At 38.2% G+C, this 20,286-nt stretch overlaps 1 protein-coding gene across 1 annotated transcript in view; it reads left to right on the forward strand.

Moving 5' to 3' along the window:
- Nucleotides 1-20,286, forward strand: part of PHEX (phosphate regulating endopeptidase X-linked) — a 92,493-nt gene that overhangs the window by 29,104 nt on the left and 43,103 nt on the right. The window contains exons 8-12 of the mRNA XM_065741463.1: nt 310-393; nt 685-830; nt 5,466-5,559; nt 9,891-10,019; nt 13,262-13,363. Coding sequence (XP_065597535.1) covers nt 310-393; nt 685-830; nt 5,466-5,559; nt 9,891-10,019; nt 13,262-13,363 — 555 coding nt within the window. The remainder of the gene's footprint in view (nt 1-309; nt 394-684; nt 831-5,465; nt 5,560-9,890; nt 10,020-13,261; nt 13,364-20,286) is intronic.

Here is a 20,286-nt window from a genome sequence, read left to right on the forward strand (position 1 = left end):
CTTTTAGCTTTTTTGAGCCCACATTCATTTCCTTGGTATAATCAGAGCTAAAATTGGTCTAAAGTGTTCAGAGAAGACATGCAGCACATCAAATTCCCCAGTAATGTGTTAAACTGGCAATGAATCATATTCCATTTTTCTGAGTTAAAATGCCATCTTCAGAAAGGGAAGCTAATGTCATGAATGCTTAGAAACTGGGCGGTGAGATACTCCTTCACTGGGATTACAGTGGATAGTAGTGACGTAAGAGAAGATCTTTGGAAGATGAGATTTGTTTTCATCATCTTGTTTTTTTTTTTTTTTTTCCAGATCATGATTCCATATGAAAATCGAACAAGTGAGGTGATGTACAATAAAATGAACATATCAGAGCTTAGTGCCATGATTCCACAGGTTGGTTGGGGAAATTATGCTTTTTATTTCTGACCTATATAATTAGAAATGTGTTTGGTGCAGAGAGATAGCATGTTAAAGGAGTATTACTAGGAATGTATATACTCATTTATAATGTATGTTCTTTTAAATTCTGTTATGACTTCATGAGGTTTGAAACTGGAAAGACAAGCTGCAATAGTTTCTAAATTTTTAATAAGTAAAGCTTCGAAGCCATTATCTCAAAGATGTAATTTAATCAGTAAATTATCTCCCTTCATAAAGTGCTTTAATGAGTCTTTGTCATTTCAGTTTGACTGGCTGGGATACATCAAGAAGGTGATTGACACCAAGATCTACCCTGAGCTCAAAGATATAGGTCCTTCAGAAAATGTGATTGTCCGTGTTCCCCAGTACTTCAAAGATTTATTCAGGATACTTGAAAACGAAAGGAAAAAGTAAGACCTCAAATTTATAACTAGGCATTAATTGCTGGGCTTGTCCTGGGATCTTTGGGTGCTTCCCAGATTCTTGGAACCAAATCTCTGGGCAAAGGGTCGCCTCATTTTTGTCTGAAAGAAGATAAATGTATTATTACCTTGTGGGCACCAGGAGAATTTAATTTCAAGCACCTTTTTTAGCTCAAAACAGGTTGCAGTGATGCTGCTTTTTGCAGATCCATTCAGCCTCTCTTACTTGCTTAGGTTTTTACGTCTTGTGAAATCAGTTATGCCTCTAGAAAAATGCAAGCAGCTCACACAATAGATATGTTCTGCACAGGGAACTAAGACAGCTTCAGTCAATGCAACAAAAAAAGGGTGCGTGAAGATGTTATTCTATTTGGAAGCATCTTTGTTCATGACATATGAACAGTTTCTGTAATAATTTATTCTCTGCTCAGGTGTGTCACTGTGTCACTATTCTCTCTAAAAATCATTCCTTGTTGATTGTACACTATGGCCACAACTAAGGTTTATGATTCAGCAGATAATAATTCAGGATGTTCTTATGTTGCTGATCTTTGTGTCTAATGATAATGCTTACATTAATTCATAGTATTTGTAAAAATAAGAAGCAGATCGAACAATAAGAAACATAAACATGATCATTTGTTCTGCCTACGGATTGTCAAATATCCCTGCTTTCCAAACTTCAGACAAATATTGTTGGTGTATCACAAATTTTAGTTTGCTGAAGAAAGTCTTCTACATTGTCTTGGTTTTCCAGGCTTTATATCTCATAAAGTTAGTTATGCCTGTGGGGATAAGTGGTGATTTAGAGGATGCATTTGTACCAAGACAACAGAGAAATAGTTACTCTTTGAGTACAAATACTATTCCATTCAAATCTACTCTGCAACTACACAGTAAATACCTCAGAGTATTTGCGGTGAGGTCATAGCATTTCCTAATGAAATAAAACCTAAAAGTACAAGGATATTTTCTTATGGGTAATCTCATTTTTCATTCTCCATATGATGTTTAAAAGGTTAAAATAATACAAATAATGTGAATTTGGTTTGTCTTATTACATATTTCCATGGATCAAATTTCTAGTGATGGGTTATTTTGCCCCACCTAGTTACCCTTGTATTGATGGTGCCGGTGCTTTAGACAAATGCAATAAATAGGATATAGTGAAATGCATCCTTGTAATGGAAATGTTTGCAGCTGCTTTAGGAAGTAGCTTTACTATTCTTGTGTATGTCAGAATGAATAACTGCTTTACCTTGCCTCACCTTACTGCATATTTGCAGTGTGGGACAATACAGTGCACTTCAACTCCTCTGTTATAAAGAGGAATTCTCTTTAGGGAGGGATGGGAGCACTAGATCTCCTTTCTGCTCTTGTGCTTCCTCTGAAAAATTAGTTGGAGACTTAAATTACAGTAATTTAATGGGAATTCGTGCCTCTAGCAAGAGACTGGAGATTTTCAGTATTTTAATCTGATTCAAGACTTAATTATGAATACAATTTCCAAACAGATCTCAAAAATTGTGAAAGAGATCTATTTTTTATTAAAATGTCAATTAATGTGTCTATCTATCTTATATTAAATCTATTCTCTTTAATTGCCACCATGTCTGTTGATTAAAATGTATTGCAAACTCTCAGAATTTTACTTGAGCAACCTCCTTTATTTCCAGACAAGGTTGAGCCTTGCTCAGCAGATATCCATGAACACTGGTATAATTTTAACTATCCCAGCAAACAAGCTCTCTACCACTTCCTTTGGGAGTGTGTATCACAGCGATGGTCATACTGGCTCAGAAATGGTCAACCTACGCTTCTTTCTGTAACAGTTATTTTGAAGTTAAAATAGGAAACTGTGTACTGCAATCTTCCCAGAGGTCACAAACACAAATGCTCTGGTCCCATCGGAAGTGCAGAGAAGATCTGCGTTTTATTTTTGTGTTGGATTTCACTTCATGTGAAGAGGTGAACATCTATGAGCCTTGTGTTATTTGGATGAAAACCACCCTCAAATAGGCACTGAAGGCATCTCTTAATCAAAAGGTGCCATTTTTTAACCGGACTGAAAACAATTGTTTTTAAGTTCATATAACTGACTTAAAAGATAAAAACTGTTCTTGAAATAAGTAAACAGACTAAAATAAAAATGAATTTCTTACCCCTTCTACTAGAAACAAACACATCCAAAACCACAAACAAGAAAACCTTTGGCTACAGTCATGTCACCCCAGTCCTGAAGATGTAAATTCTCTTGGGTTTTGAAGTGAAACCTTCCTGTTTAATGCATTGTATGCATCAGTGGATGCAAGTGTGATTACAATCAGGAATTGTTGTTATCTCATCAGAGAGTTAGGTTTTAGGATGTGTCAGCTTTTCTGTCCTTCTCAAATTAAAACAAAGCTCAGTTAATTGTAGGCTATTTCCTGAGACAGACATTCTCCTTAAACATTTATGCATTATACAAAATACAATAGTTTTTGAATTCCCGTGGGTATTAATGTCTTTGAATAAGTCACCTTTTCAAGACTCATTCTTTACAAATTTCAGTCTCTCATTCACTCTCAATTTGACAGAGATTTCTCAACTTGAATGTAAGGGCAAACACCTCCAGATGAGAACAAGAAGTGTATAGAAGGAGGAACTGACTTTTTGTAGCAATTAAGTACTGAACTGTAACATACAGTTGGATTATGGTAGTTGTCTACTTAGCTGAATTTTTTTTACTGAAGAATTTTGATGGAAATTATATCTTTAAATTTTCAATATATATACTCAAGTATATATGTACAAAACATATATATTCTCTTTTAATATATACACTCATATAAATACTGATATAAACCTACAGTATTCCATTCTAACAAAGTGAGGGATTGGATAGGTACTGTGGGAGCAAGAGTCTGCTGAAATGCATGAGGCAGGTACTAAGAGGCTGGTGGGTTTCAGATCACTTACGAAATAATTGAGAGCTGTATTTCAAGGTGTGTTATCTGCTATTAGGTGAGAAAACTCTACATCATTAAAACATGTGATAATGGTAAAATCTGTGCTTTCTGGTATAGTTGAGTGGGTTGAAATACAATGACCCTAAGCATTTTGTCAAAATGGTTTGCTCATCCATTCAGAGCTAATTGTTTTGTCTGTTGTAATGTATACTCTGTTATTAAAGTTGTATTACTTATGGTGAAGAATGTTTGAAAGTTTGAAAAGTTTTTTTCAGATATATTTTATGGATATTGTGAGGATTTATATGAACTGTATGATGTATTTCCATCGTGAGGAAGGAATCATGCCCAGGGTTAAGTGGCACGCGTTCCTGTATGCTCTTGGTGTGATGTCCCAATTAGTGTCTGCACACAGGCCAGAGGTACTAAGCTATGGTGTGCTTATTCTCTAATAGACAATAGGCTGCTTTAGGTTGCCTTAAACTTCTCCACCCTCACCTCACTGTCATCTCCCCAGCTGAGGGACCAAGAACTTGCAGCAATGATCCTTCTTGAGCTGGAGGCTCAAGGTAGGAGCTTAGAGGCAAAAGCTCTGGCTCTGATGATGCTGGTGTGGAGAAAACACCTGCAAAAAGTGTTATAGCCTGTTTTGATTTCGATGAGGGAACAGTATTTGAAGCATCTATCAATTAAACTATCGGAGTGGCACTACAGGAACGCTTGGCAGCTCCATCTCTATGGCAAATAGAGGCTGAATAAATTTGAGTTTTAGTGAGTTTTTGTGAAGAGGGAGCTGATCAGATAGCCCATCGAAGCATCTTCTAGTGCAAAGTAAACACTTAGGTCAGTACTAGACTTGTTTTGAGTCTGCTTGAAGTCGAATTGCCTATTTACCGTGCAATTTTATCTCATGTAACCGCCATTGATCATGGAGATGGCTCAGTCTAGGCTGGACAAATACTTGGTTATCTAGTCAAGTGCTTGAAGTCTTAGAAAAGGGAGCACAGATGCCAGGTTTCTGGGATGTTTGTACAAGTTCTTCCAGGATTTCTCAGCCTCAGTTCTTTTGAGATTTGTCTTTTAGGTATGGCAATTATCAATCTGCAAAATATGAGTGATAGTAATTTAATAACTGTGGATAGTAAAATTTTTTTAAAGAGCTTTGTTAACTTCTAAGGAAAGACATAAATATGAAGTAATGTCAGTCTCTATTACATATGGGATGGATCATTATCTTTTCTGTTTAATGGTTACAATTTATCTTCCCTACTAATGAGGAGAGAGAACATTCACTCTGATATGCCAAAACAAAAAACAAGCAAACAATCAAAAAAAGCCCAATAGTTATTTTCTCATTATGGTACTATTCTTGCTACACTTTCATGGAAAACAAAAACTGCCCTTTGAAAAGAACCATCACTTACAGGTGGCATACTAAGTGCCAAACTTGATGCACATACCCTGTAGAAGATGGTTATCACTGTGCAATTACATACTAACTGTCTGCAATCTTGCAGACTATTCTGTGAAGTAGAGTTTCATCAATTCGGTGACTCATTAATTTTCACAATAAATTTTCAACCATTCAATTTGAATGTCTGTGGAGATATTTCTGTGAGTGCTTTGCTTTGTTACATCATATGGAGGGCTGACAAAAGCATATCTGATTTAACAGGACTCTTGCAAACTATCTGGTGTGGAGGATGGTTTATTCAAGGTTATTTAACCTCAGTAGACGTTTTCAGTATCGATGGCTGGAGTTTTCTAGGGTAAGTTAAAGTTTTTAATAGCATTTACAATGTAATTAGTGTTGTCCCTATCTGTTTCCCTTATAGCTACTGTTTTCTATTATTTATATCTTTGCAGAACATGTTTTTTCCGTGCTGGGCAACTTTATTGATTAAGCTTTTTGTAGGAGTCTTCACTTAAAATAATAAAACCATATATTGTATGTGACACAAAGGAGAAATGTCTTTTGGATTATGTGAGGGAAAGAGTCCTTAAAAAGCTTAGGCTTTTTATGCTGCAACCCAAAAGCTGGGAAGTTACTGAGTTTTGTGCTGGGGCTGTGACCTGCAAAAGGTCAAACATGTTTGGTCAAAATCTGAGCTTTTGGAAAAAAAAAAAAGAAAAAAGCAAAAAGAACTCTTTACACATGCATGAAAAATGACCTGGTAAAACAAAACTTGAAGATTTCATCTTTTCTCAGATTACTCCAAACCATTCTTATGCTATAATGTCAGCTTTATATGAGCTCCAGCATGTATATACATCAGCTGTTTTCACAGAAAAGTTGATTGTGTACCTTCCAGCTCAGGGCTGTAGAAGCCCCAGAAGGTTTGCATTAGTCGCTGCCATAAGCTATGAGAGCAGAGCTAATTATCTATTAATTAATATGAGTATTTATGTAAAGTATATATTTGATTAAGTGGCTCCTGAATGGAAAACCAACCTGATGATATTGCAGGCAGTGCTCTTTAAACAAACCAAACACAAAACTATGACTGAAATCTGTTGTACCTTCTTGTTTCCATGCCATGTTTAGATGGTGATATTTTTTAGTTTGTAATAAGAAAAATGAGCTGCATGGTTGTATTTTGACAACAATATATATTGAGGCACTGAGGGGCATGGCTAGTGGGCATGGTGGTGATGGGTTGATGGTTGCACTAGATGATCTTATTGGTCTTCTCCAACCTTAATGACTCTATGATTCAACGAACAGGAGACTGTCACAGTGCTAATAGAGGTGTGGTGCAGTAGCTGTGGGAGCTCTATCCTCCTTGGTGAGGCACAAAAGTGGTAGTTGAAACCACCCATAGTGTCCTTCCTGAGTGATAATGGAAGAGTTACAAGCTGTTCACATATCTAAAAATAAACCCTAATAACTTGATGGAAATTGTGTGGAAAAGGCTGTCACCTATGCTTCTGAATCAGCATTGCTAAAGAAGCCATTTTCTTTATGCAAAAATGTGCAAAACTGGCTGTCAGAACCACAATGACAAGTTTCTAAGTGTGTCCTCTTGAGGAATATTTCTTTCTAGCCAGGTAAAATAGATTGCTTGTCATCAACAAGTCTGCAGCATATGATTGAATCATATTACAGCCAGGGAAATTCCTGGAAGGAAAAGGTATCCTTCAGTTACTGTGCTTTTAGATACACTGAATAGGTGCTGTCCTTTCCCTGGGTACATTCTCCAGAAGCTTAGGGAGAAATCTAATTCAAGTTGTTTCAAAGTTCATTAAAATATTGTCTTCAAGGTTTCACATAAGTGGTTGTGAAAACTGGAGGGCAGTTCAGTAAGGGCAGTGAGGCAGCAACTCATTCCCATTGTCTGCCTCTGGGATCTGGAGAAAGAGAGTTAAGTGCAGTAAATAGCAAGAGGTAATAGTTAATAGCTGTGGTTAAGTGTGGTGAACAGCTCAGGGAAAAAGATTTCACAGGTCAGCAGAAATGACATGAGAAACGGAGTTCAAGGCAAAGCTGCTGCTGATCAGATTGTTCCAGTCAGAGGATGGAGGACTTGAGATACACAGTTCCTTTGAAATCATAACAATGGACTCACTAACCTCTTGGTAAGTAAGAAAAACACTAAGTAACTCACACAAGGACATAACTGTGAGAAGAATCACTGACCTCTAAAACAAAGGATGTATTATTTGTTCACTCATTTCTCATCACCTTCACCCATCCTAAGTAGTATTTTTTCACCAACTTCTAATTTTCTATTGGTGGCTTTTACATCTTGTGTGCAGAAATCTTGGCACTGAGACACTTATCTGGATGGCATTTTGCAAAGAAAGGAGAAAAGAACTGATGAAACTTTGGAATACTTCATGTTGAAAAATAGGATGAACCTGCTGACTCTGGAGAAAGTGTTTGATTACCAGATCAGCACCATCAGCAGCTCCTCTCCACTGACTATTTGAGTTCTAGCAAATGTGCGACAGCTCCTGGGGAAGAGCTCCGTTAATTCTCTTGTGGAGCTCTGAATTGCCTGGAAAGGCTTGAAATCTGCTATTTATAGCCACTGTTACTACCTGGAGTACTGCATTGTAGAATGAGACATTAATATTCGGAGGACAGTTTTGAGAGTTGGCTCTGGTTGTAACATAAATATCAATACACCAGCTGTGAGATATAATCTATTTCTCTCAGCTCTAGTTTTATTTGTCTCAGAGCCTGTACTGCCTTTCTGTCCTCACAGTCAACCTCCCTCAAAATTATAATGATTATTATGTTCTAATAACGTGTCATGCACTAAAAGCCAGCTCTGTCTCCCTACTTTCTGTGGTTGATGTGTAGACAGAACTTTTGGAAGGAATTTCAAGCTCTGATAATTAATGCTGTTAGTCCTGTTGCTACTGTGCATCAGGAAGAAGATCTATTGTGGTTTTGCATGGACACTGGGGAGAATTTCTCTTTTCCTTTTTCTTCTTAAAAAATAAAGTGGTGTGTTATATATGAAGATTGAAGGATTTGGAAAGAAGTTTATTTTCTAATTTGGCTCTGTTTAGGAAACAATTACCTTATTATGCATAAGTTTACCTAATGTGGTTTTCTTATTGAAGAAGTGTTCTTTCTGTCATTGAAAATCTATTAGCAGATACAGTATTAATAAAAAGCATTTGAAAATGCAATTCACTGGTGTATTTAAGTATGAGTCATTGATTAAGCTTAATTACAGCCAATATGATGGAGAAAATCAATCTTTCAACTACCAAAATAGCTGACCTTCAACAGCTGAGAGTTAAGATAGCCTGGAATTTTCCAAGCAAATCCAGGCTCCTTAGTTTTGCTAGAAATCTAATCTTAGAGGAGACTAAGAGGAGACTGGGGGAAAGGAAAGGCGCAGTAAATGCTAGGACATTGCTTGGAGGCCTGTGTTGTAGTCTGTAAGAGGCCAAAATTTTATCCTGCCTGATCTGGTGTGGTGTTGGTGTTACCCCACATTTATGAAATCAGCAGGGTTGGGCTGGGATTTTGCTTGTTCTTTGTGGAACAGGACAAGTAAATTCCTGACATAGAAAGGGCTGAAAACAAACAATCAATCAAACAAACAAACAAACAAATAAATAAATAAATTCAGAATCAGCACTGCATTTCCTTTTTGCTTGCATGGGTACACTTTGCATTTTCTGTTGATTGGGTACTTTTTTTTTCATGAACTCTTTTGGCTAGAAAATGTATTGGTATCTGGTAAATGACAACAGTAACATCAATGAAAAATTGAAAACAAAGTAGCAACACTCTTAAGCTTCATTTTACCGTGTTCATTTGTGCATTGGTTGTTCCTGATTATTTTTCTCTTAAAGTTCATGATGCAGTAGGATCATCAGAGCCTGGAAGTCTCTGTTTAACCACTGTTCCATTAATAAAATACACAAGCTGCTCTAACAATGCTTTGTAACTGTAACTCAGAGGGGGGTTTGGGGGAACAAACATGTATCTAGTGTTCTTGATGATCCAAATCTGTTTTCTCTCAGATATGTTCAGTTTGGGAATTCATTTCACACAGGATGTGGAATGAGTAAGTAGAAAGGTAAAGGGCATAAAGGTGTGGACATGTATCTACCAGTGTTAGATAGCTTTAGGTAGCACAGGTAAGTGGGGAACTCTCCACTGCCCTGAAGTAGAAGGTGTTTCATAAGGACTGACTTCATTTTCATGAAGACAGTCTTCTTAGACTTTTCACCTAACCAATGAAGAGAGAAACATTTTTCAGGTGTTATCTCAGAGCAGGCCATTTTCTAAAGGGATGTGCCTATCCACTGAACACAAGACAAGCCAAATTAGTCTTAAGTTAGCAGTTGGGAATACCTTCCCATAAATAATCCTCCCAGCTTAGTCTCTTTAAGTTGTTACCATTATACAAAGTTTAAAACTTTACAGCTATTTAGTATGGTTGAAAAGATTTTTCAATAAAGTTTCTATATTTTCATAAAAATGGAAGTAACTAAAACATACTTACTCTTTTGTTGTTGTTGTTTAGTTTTGTTTTTAGCTACTATTTGACATGCATAATTTAACTTGACAAGCATAAAAAATGTATATGCAGGCTTGTGTGATGTTATGACTTACTGTGTTCTCCTCTAACAGGTGATTCATGGAACAACATCTTTACTGCCTCAATGGGACAAATGTGTGGACTTAGTTGAAAGTGCACTCCCTTATGTTGTGGGTAAGATGTTTGTGAAAGCTCATTTTCAAGAAGACAAGAAAGAGATGGTGAGTCCTCTTAGAAACTTGAAATTAGTGGCTTCCTTGTCTGGGCACTGTCCAGTCTTTCCACATGAGGCCCTTCAGATAACTATGTAGACAGATAGAAACCAGTTCTAAACACCATTAGTTTGCATGCATAATGGCAAATAATGAGTTAGACTGTGCAGGAGTAGAGAGAGAAGCATTGATGAGAAATGGTTCAGTTTAAGGTAATTTAGTAAAGTTCTTACTGACCAGTTAGTGACTGGTCATGTTTGCTCTGCTTTAGGGCCAACTTTTTGAGGCTTACTGTGCTGCAAGTATGCTCTAACTGAAAAGACTCAAATAATGTCCCTACTCAAGAGTGAAAGAAAGTATTCTTTCACAGTGTTGAGTACAGAGAATAGCTTTTAGTTGGACATTCATTCTCACTGTAAAACTTCAAACACAGATACATCATCACCTCCCTTAATAACATATTCAAATGATTAACTACCCTTAATGATCACTTATGACTTATTTTCAGATTATAATTTTCTCATTGCGCTTCCCAGTGTCTGCTTTTCCAGCTATTGATTTTCCAACAGTAATCAGTTTGAAATCAACTGATTTAGTTACTGAACTTAGCTTTTAGCACAGAAGAGCTACGTTAAAGAAACATATGACCATCATGCACTGGGTGCAGCAGCTCTATAATTGTCCCGCAGAACCCTGTCTCGGTAGCTTGAGTTTGTCTGCTTGTCTTCATTTAGTTTGTCTGTTTCTTATGGAAAGACTCCATTTTAGACAGATCAACGTTTGGCTTGTCTAAATATTTGACATGTTTCCATCCCTACATTTCTTTTGCGGCTTGCCTCCAGCTGGAGTTTCCTCTCTGAGATCCAGCTTTTCAGTTCCCTGATTCTTTATCAAGTTTTTAATGTGCTATTTGGCAGTTTAGTGGCAAAAATATTTTGGGGATATTAGATAGATAGTGTGACCTCTGTGCAAATGGACTGTAAGAAATACATGCTTCATGGAGGATGATCTGTTGTTTCATGTTTGTATATGAGGGGGAAAATGATGAAAACCTGACAGAAATAGAGAATGGTTATCTGATGAAATATGACCTATTTAAAATATTTAATAGTATGCAAATTCCTTTCAGATCAAGAATTTGAAAATGTATCAAGTTTGAATTCACAGTAGCGTCCATAGCAAGATACATGTATAACGTTTATAGTATAGATAATAAAATTCAGATTTGTAGCAAGCTGTAAATGGAGAAAAAAATAGATGTGGGTGAAATTTGCTGCGTTCCATTTAGTAAGGTGCTTTTCAAGTTGATCATTTGTGTTGTTATTATTTTCATTTCACTGGTTTTCATTTCTATTTCTCTTTCTTAAGCACCAAGAAAGCCCTTGAGAGAAGCACTCTTATTTGTACAGGTTTTATTTTTTATTTTTTCCTGGATCATAAGAAAATCCTGAGCTATGGACAATATGGATTTTTCCCCCATGTTTTGTGACTGATATTTCATACCTTAGAAATTTCCCTCTTCCTTTATCAGGAAAGACATTATTTGTGTCTAAATATAGCACTGTTTCTAACCCAGAGTGCCTGCAGTGTTTCTTACAGCTATGCCTGAGCAGTTTCAGTAATAGCTTTGATAGCAGGAATAGGTTTCTCCTCCTGCCCCCTGCAGCTACAGCTGGTACATAAAGCCTAACTATACACCAGGGCCCAGCTGTAGCGCTTGAGTTTGAACTTATAACCTCCAAATACAGGGAGTTCACCTCATTAGTGCACTAAGTTAATTGAGTCAGTGCTCTGTCATCAATACCTTTAAGTTACCCTATTCCCTGGGATGCTGTTTTCTGTGAATGTTGACTGTTTAGTCATATTTAATGCTAGAAGTGTTCCAGTTGTGCCGTACTGTTTCAAAAAAAAAAGTAAATGTTTTTTGAAGAGTAGAAAAAATGAATAATCAAAGGAGCATTGCTGTGATTTGTCTGGCTCTACCACAAATACAGATTAGTTCCAGATTAAAATACACATCTGATAAATCAGTGACAATTCAGTTGAGGATAACATTACTTTCTGGGATTTAGCCCCTACCTTAACAAGTTCTTAAAGCTACCAGATCTATGGAATAAACTTATATAAAACTTTGAGATGTGAAATATTAATTATATTTAAATGTAATATAACTGATAGCACAACAATCCAGTAGATCTTCATACAGTAGTTGTCTGTCATGGTTTGTACTATCTCAGCGCTGGACTGACCTGTGGTAAAATCTTCTTGCAACTGCAGGGTCCTACAAAATGCCTCACTCCTACAGTGTTCTCAGGGATATCTATGTTAAGGTTCCTCTGCTGATACAAAAGAAGCAGATTATAGCCTATACTTTTCTGGTCTCTGTTGCCAAATGGATGTACAGGCATGAGGACACTTTTTAGACTGATGCAACACATCCCTTAGCTGTCAGACTCTTCGTTCTTTTCATTTCAGTTTTTGTAGCCTTTATGCTCACTGAACACTCCTACTATTTCACTTGCTTGTGACATGCTCGCATCTTTTTATAGTTGAACTATCATTTGTACATAAACCACGAAGAAGGAGCCAAGCTAAAATGATTAAGAGTTCTCCAAGGTTTGCACAGGTGCAGGCTGTCTGTGAATGTTCAAGATTAGAGAAGCAGTCAGGGATGCTCACTCTTGTGAGCCACGGCACAGCTTACAGGCTAGACATTTGAATGCTGCTTTGTATTTGGATCGTGATACACTCAGCCCAAATTCAGCTCTTTGGCAGTATTAGTAAGGAATGTCTCAGTGTGACATAAACTAAGCAAGGCTACAGATGCTCTCTCTACAGAGAGAGAGCAAACACTGTGCAAACACTATGCAGCTGGCTCCTTCCTGCAGGGACTAGTGATCTAGGACAAAAGAGACAGAAATCTCCCCAAATCACTGCAATCCTCCCTGTGTTTTTTTTTTTTTTTTTAAGTTTTTGAGGCAGGCTTTTTCACTGTTGTGATGTGAAAGGATCAGCAGTGGGCAGGTTGTGTGGTCCAAGTGAAAGGAATGAAAAGAGGAAGAAACTTGCTTTGAGAAGAATTGTCTGAGGGTTGGAATAAGAGAATAAATCCACCTTCAAGAACTATTAGTGGTCACTGTCTAGTTTGGAAGCATTTGTGGTCTTGCTAAATACCTTGTGTGCTGAAATTTCTCTTAAAATGAAGCCATCGTGGCAGTTTAATGGGGAGGGGTTTGCTAACTGTTTTCCAGATGGAAGAGCTGACTGAAGGAATTCGCTGGGCTTTTATTGACATGTTGGAAAAAGAAAATGACTGGATGGACTCTGAAACAAAAAGAAAAGCTCATGAGAAGGTAATACATATAAATGGAGGGTTGATGAAGTCCTGTCAGAGTGAAGACTAGTCTTGAGTGAGAATGGAATATTGTGGTCCTTATCTGCTGTTACCTTGTTCTTCCTCCCTTGCCTCCATCTGTCTCTGTCTGGCTCTGGCTGATATAGACTATGAGCTTGTTTCAGACTTTTTGTACCTTACTGGGTTGTTTTGTGTGGAAATGGAGGCTTCAGCCAAGAAGGGAATATGGGAAGTGTCTTCATCTCTTACCTTCTTCTATGTCATGGGGGAAGGCCTACCTCTAGAACCACCTTCCAGGACTGTGGCAACCATTCCGTCCTGACAGAGTAATGCTAGTTACAAGTGTTATGGTTAAGGCTGGCATTACCTGTTGTGATTACCTTCAGATGGTGTGTCAATAAAACTCAGGAAGTAAAGGAGGCAGGAGGTACTGAAAACTCCTTTCTTGGTCTCCTTTCTTGCTACTGATGTGACACAGGGTAAGAGAACATGTCTAAATGCAGAGCTCTGCCCCAGAACAGCAGTCAGGAGAGGCATAAACAAAGCAGAGTGGAGGGAAATATGTAGGACTTCCTCCTTATGTAGGAGTCAGCAGGGTATCAGAGAATTAGTAAATATCCTCTCAGAGTACAGCGACAGTCAAGTGCAGCTTTCCTACTCACTGTACGGGAAGTAAAATAGTGCCATTTTGGTTTGAAGACAAATACAGACTTCAAGGAATTTTTGTTGATTTTGTTGAAAAGGCTGTTCCGAATCTATCAGTGGAAAGGTTTAAATTCCATACACAGCCCACTAACATATTTTTACAGCAATGCCCTTCTCAGATGCACAAATGAAATACAGCTGCATAAAAGGACCAATAAACTCTACAGCAAGCAAAGAATAGTAAGATGCAGTTTATTTCTTCCTAACCTGATGGCATATGTGCTGCAGTTATTATTTCTTACTGGCTGTGATGCTTGTTTGTTTACTAGAAATACCCATAGAAACATAATGATCTTTAATTTAGATATTTGACAAAATTAATGCAGATTGCAAGCAGGAAGATTTTCTATTACAAGTCAGATGTTGATTACTAGCAAGTAATTTGCTTAACTATTGTGTTAAAAATTTACAAATTACTAGCAAGTAATTTGCTTAACTATTGTGTTAAAAATTTGCTGACTTCCTTCCAGCAGAAAAACAATACAAGCGTTGCCACAAACTAATAAACTCTCTATAAAGCTCTCTCCTCTACAGGTTAGGGAAAGATGTGTTCACAAGTTAGGTTAGATCTTTTGTAGATGGCAGTGGCACATGTAGGAAGCTTACAGTACTTGCTCCCAATTTAGGCATCTCAGTTCAGTTTCTTAAGTTAATGGGGTGAGTCTGGGCTAAGTAGTGCATGCCAAAGTAAACGCAAGCTGCACAATGAAAAAAACTACTACGTACTTTGAATTCCAAATGGTTTGAGTCCACTACCACTGACTTGAACAACAATTTTATAGTATACTGTGATAGGAATTAGGTCAAGGTTCTACAACTCAAATGTAGTGTAATGATTTAGAAATTGCAGTAATATAGAGAGGCGTTTTGGTAGATTTCCAGACATGGGCTTTGTGCATGTTTATTAAATACTATTTATTGCTAATGATTCACATTGGATGTGTGCTGGACCATTTGGATGGACGTGTTTTTAATTCAAGATATGTATTCATTACTTATATGGCCAAATAATTCACTGCAGAAACCTGTGATATATGATAAAACAGAACCTTCAAAATCTGTTACTCCTTAAGATTCTATGAGCCATTTTTTGAATACTTATGCCTTAATAGAATAGTACAGACAATAGGACTATTGGAGTAGTGGTTGTTTGATTGTTAAAAAAAAAGCAGTAGTATTGTTTCATTATAGAGAATCACAGAATGGAATCATAGAATCACTAAGGTTGGAAAAGACCTTCATCTAGTTCAACCGTCCAGCTACCACTTATAGTACTCACTAAACCATGTCCTTCAACACAACATCTAGATGTTCCTTGAATACCTCTAGGGTTGGTGACTCCACCACCTCTCTGGGCAGCCCATTCCAGTGCCTGACCACTCTTTTGGAGAAGTATTTCCTAACATCCAATCAGAATCTCCTCTGGTGCAACTTGAAGCCATTCCCTCTAGTCCTATCACATTAGGGAAAAGGTCAATTCCTAGCTCACTACAACTTCCCTTCAGGTAGTTATAGATAACAATAAGGCCTCCTTATATATATCTATACAAGAAATATTTCTTTGTCAATTTGAGACTGCTAGGATTTTGAAAGTTAGGAAGGATCTTTTTCTTGAGTTGAAGAAGAGCAAACTACATGATCTTGGGGGTTTTCATTATTTTACTCTTTGATCTGGAGCATTACCAAGATAGTTGTTATGACAGTTATGGCAGAGCACAGTGGAGTCCCGCAGGCACCTTCTTTCAGAGAGAACACCAGAGACAGTCCTTGGTTTTAGTCTTCTGTATAGGCAAACTGTAGCATTTTGACCAATTATTGCTGGGCAGAGCCCAGTAACACATAGAACAACTGTTCCAGTTTTCTGTGGTTGATAAATCCTCCATGGAATTCTTTTATGAGTATGTGATATTCTGCTTTGGACTGAATTTCAAGTCTTGTGCAAGCGTCTTCTCATTGTTTCTGTTTCCAGAACTAAAGATGTCACCCAATCATCACTGCTTTTATCAGTTAATTAAAGAAAGATAGTTATTAGTTAGATTAAGAATGTCTTGATCTTTTATCGTGTTTCCATCAGTGGCTATCAGGAGGTTGTGTCTCATTCCCAGTTTATGTATGAGAAACTGGTGCAGGAGTAGTGTCAGATCTAGGGAGAAGAAATACCACCCTATTTTTTAATGCTTGGACCGCTGCAGTCCCCTGTGCTTAGCAAATTGCCCATTGTAGTCACACCAAGTAGAGTTGGTAGCTGAAGTTCTACAGCAGAGCTGTGGGCTATGTGGAAAGGGAAGAGGTCCATACACTAAGCATTTCCTCTGAACTTTTTATCTTCTTGCATTCTCAAATGCTCTGGAAAGGGAAGAACTGTAGGGACCTACTGTTTTTTGTTTACTGGGCCTTCTACATGGGAACTGTTTATTTTGCCACTAGCTTTGCACTCTCAGGAACCATCCATCTCTGAAGGACATATAAAAGACCTTCTGATAGAATCAATGCTTGATTTATGCTCCAGGCGTCCCATTAGCTCCATTTTTCTGTTAAAGTGTTCTGTGCCTATGACTTGGTGTGTCTGTTAAGCTGTTCATATGGACATCCAGTACTATCTGTTCACTCTAAACTGATGAGCCTAAAATGTACTGAAAGGATCAAAACAACAAGTACATGTGACATAGGAAATATTTTTCTTGTAATGATTGTTTTCTGAGAACCATTCTTTTAGTCCCTGTATGCTTTGGAGGTAAGCTTTGGCTTCCCTTCTCTAATAGAATAATATAAAAAGAAAAGAGCTAATAATTTCCCTCCTATCCTTCCTTTCTTCCTCTTTCTCTGTGATCAAAAGATGGATTTAAACCAGCCCGTCTGAAAGCTAGTCCTGCAAGGTCAGGTTTCGACAAGCTGAGGTGTCTGATTTCCGTGCAGTTCTCACCTAATTCTCTGGATGGAGCTCACGCTGCTTCCAAAGTTGTTCCTTGCCGCAGAGGAGCACTGCTCTGCCGCGATGCTCTGCTTTCTTCCCTGTCCTGACTGTTCTCCGTGAGCCTTGCTTTACTGCTGTGCAGTTGTCTGTCATCCGAATGTCTTAAACTATGCGTGCTAGCCTTCCAAATTTTTAGTGGAAATCTCTGATTGTAAAAGGAATTAAAAAATGAAAGATTTTTATTCTTGCTCTTTTTAGCCTCTGTTGTAAAGACCCTGCATTTTTGTCCACATTTGAGGAGAAGATAAAATTATTGACATAGTGAGGGCCTAAGGGTGTGTCTGGTTAGAGTCCTCAGGTACGCAGCCTGCAAGCAGCAGCATTCAAACAGAGAGATGTCTCCTCCTCTGCCCAGGCACTGGAAGGCTCTCAGCCACCCTGCAGCATCCAAGATGGGTGGCAGCTGAGGAAAGCAGGGCAGGCATTTATCTCGCTGACCATGAGGGTGCAGATTGCAGCAGCGCTCTCAGCCAAATAGCGTTGGAAGCCGCATTTTGTAGTGCTGGACCTCAGGAAGACCGGAGTGCCCACAACTGAAACACACCATTGGTGTGACTCATATGTTTGGGGCTTTCTTCTTTAAAACAGTAATTTATTGCTGCTGCTCTTCAGAGCATAATTCAGTGGAAGATCATCACTGAGACGTAAAATTATTCCTTTCTTGGGCAGGAGCCATTCCATTATTAATCACTTTTTTTCCTCCCTGAAATGCCCTTTGTTCTTGGGTTTAACTGGAAGGTTGAAAAAGAGACTTTTACACTAAAGCGTGTTTTCTGAAAGTTTGCTAATAGCCTGTATTGTAGGAAGGTTTTTTTTTTTTTTTTTTTTTTGTTTTGTTTTGTTTTGTTTTTTGGGGTTTTTTTTGCTTGGAAATACAATTTTTAAATCATGGGTAGGTGACAAGCCAAAAAAAAGTCTTGTTTTTCTGTAATAAGATTTTTTCTGTAACTTTGTTAACCTCTTTAGGTCATGGAGCACAAATCCCAGTGTCACTGTGCAATCATTTTTTGTCCACTGAACTTGCCTCTGCTTGGCTTTATTTCCCTCTAAGGAAGTCATATACGCAACATTTGTTCCATTTGCATCTCTCTCTGAACACCGAGGGAAAAGAAACACACAAAAATATAAGGACAGTGCCTAGCTATAGGTGTCTCTCTCAGGCAGTGCTAGATACCTTAGTTTAGCTCACAGTCCTGCTGCTCCAGAGAGCTGCAGCAAACCTCCCAGTGCAATTTAGGCCATTAGCCCTCTGTAATTCAAGATCCATCTGTACAAGTCCTGTCTGAACAAAGTACAGGTGCTCTAGAGGAAGTATATGTCCATGTGTTACCCCATAGAACCATTCGCTTCTCATCTGGAACTTTCTGTTTGTGTCCAGCCCTCTGGTCAATTAAATGAGCCCCTGCCATCTTTCCCAGTTCTCCATAGTCACTCTCTTCGTATTTGGGTGATTTTACTGAGAACATGATGGCCCTGGTACCAGTGGTCCAAAGTTTGGCTCAGACAGTGGCTGAACAGTAACAGATGTCTAGAGACGGACAAGGCAAGCACAAAGGGGTCCTCTCCCTGCCTCTGACAATCTGTGGTTCTGTTGCCAGAAGTGATGTATTTGTATTTATTCTTTTTTTTTCTCTTGTGAGTTTGTCTGGTGACTTTCTGAACCCACGTCAAATGTTTTCATCCACAGCTTCCCATGGCACAGTTCTACTGCCTTGCTGTGCTCTCTGTGAGGGAGTACCTCCTCTTATTTGTCTGGAAAATGTCTTCTGCTCCTCCTACATTCTTGTAGTGGGGAAATCAGAGAATCATCTAATTCTCTGTTCTTTTCTCATGCTCATGCTTGTTTATGTATAACCCTGACACAGCAATATGTGCAGGGAGAATAGAGCCTCCTGCATTTATTCAAATAGACTGTTCAGGGCACGTACTGAATACGGTCCTGAAAAATAACTTTTCATTAACATCTGCTGCATACTTGGACAAAACGGCCAGACACCACAGCTTTGGGAGCTGAAATTAATCTTGCCTAATGCCATGTTAATTTTGCATAAAGGTGACAAAAGCATCCAATCTTGAGAATGGTCAGTGGGTGCTCTGCAAAAAGAAAATTGCCTCTTTGTATCCTGTGGGGTCTGTGGACCCATCCTTTGAAAAATAATGCAAAATATCACAGAGGTACCATCCCCATCTCAGTGCCTCCTGCATCTCAAGCAGGCTTTTTCAGGAAGAAGTGCCAGCACAAGGCTGACAGAACAACGCTTTGTAAGAGAGGGGAATGGAGTTCCTAAACAGAAGATCCTAAGATACCTTTCACAGGTTCTTTTAAGATGATTTTTTATTATTGTTTCAAGAATCTCAAAGACTTCAAAAAGAGTTGTAAGGCTCCTTCAGAGCATAATGAGCTGCCAGACTTACTTCAGAAGGAGGAAAAGGGGAAAATTTCCAAAGGCTTTAATTGCATTTTGGACACACACTTTCCATTCAAAAGCCAACAGAACCTCTTACTTCCAAACTTACTGATTTTTACCACCAAGTTTTATTCAGATCTTCTCACTACAACACTGTCATTTTTGAATGGAAAAGCACACTTCTACTTAATGCCAGTTCAGCCCTGGCTATATTTTTCCTTTGTGGAACTTAGCTCTCTGAAAAAAGGGTAGTCTCTGTCTGGAGAAGTGCTTTGATGTGAAAATTTCAGGTTCTGCCTCTGTGGTAGCTGTTTCATTGCAGGGAACAAGGAGAAACTCTCCTCATATAGTTGAAATGTGAAGTTCAGAATAGGCAGTCACATTCTAACTCTTTTCCTCCATGTCTGCAGCTCTCTCGGGCAGTGTAAGTATTATCAGGAGCTTACTTCATGGAGATTGGACTAGGTGATCTCCACAGGTCCCTTCCAACCCCTAAAGTTCTGTGATTCTGTGTACCTCATCTTTATCCTACTGTGATCAGGGACATATGAAGAGAAGGGAGCAGGAACTCAAATAAATGCCACGTAGCTCAGCAAGAGGTTTGAAAATCTTGCTCTACTTACCTGGTTTGTACTATGGATGGTAGAATATCTAACTATCCTTCAGATAGCTATTTGGAAAATGCCAACATTCAGAGTAACATTTTCCACCCGGAAAATAAAGAGAATGAAAAACGCTTTCAGTGTATAAGTGTACTCATTCTTTTCCCTGAACAAAATAAATCTTCACTTTCCATCAGATTAACAAACATGTATATATATATTTTTAAGTCAA

Source organism: Cyrtonyx montezumae, unplaced genomic scaffold (genome assembly GCF_038088225.1).
Source record: "Cyrtonyx montezumae isolate F1298 unplaced genomic scaffold, pur_monq_1.0 scaffold_3, whole genome shotgun sequence".
Taxonomy (NCBI): Eukaryota; Metazoa; Chordata; class Aves; order Galliformes; family Odontophoridae; genus Cyrtonyx; species Cyrtonyx montezumae.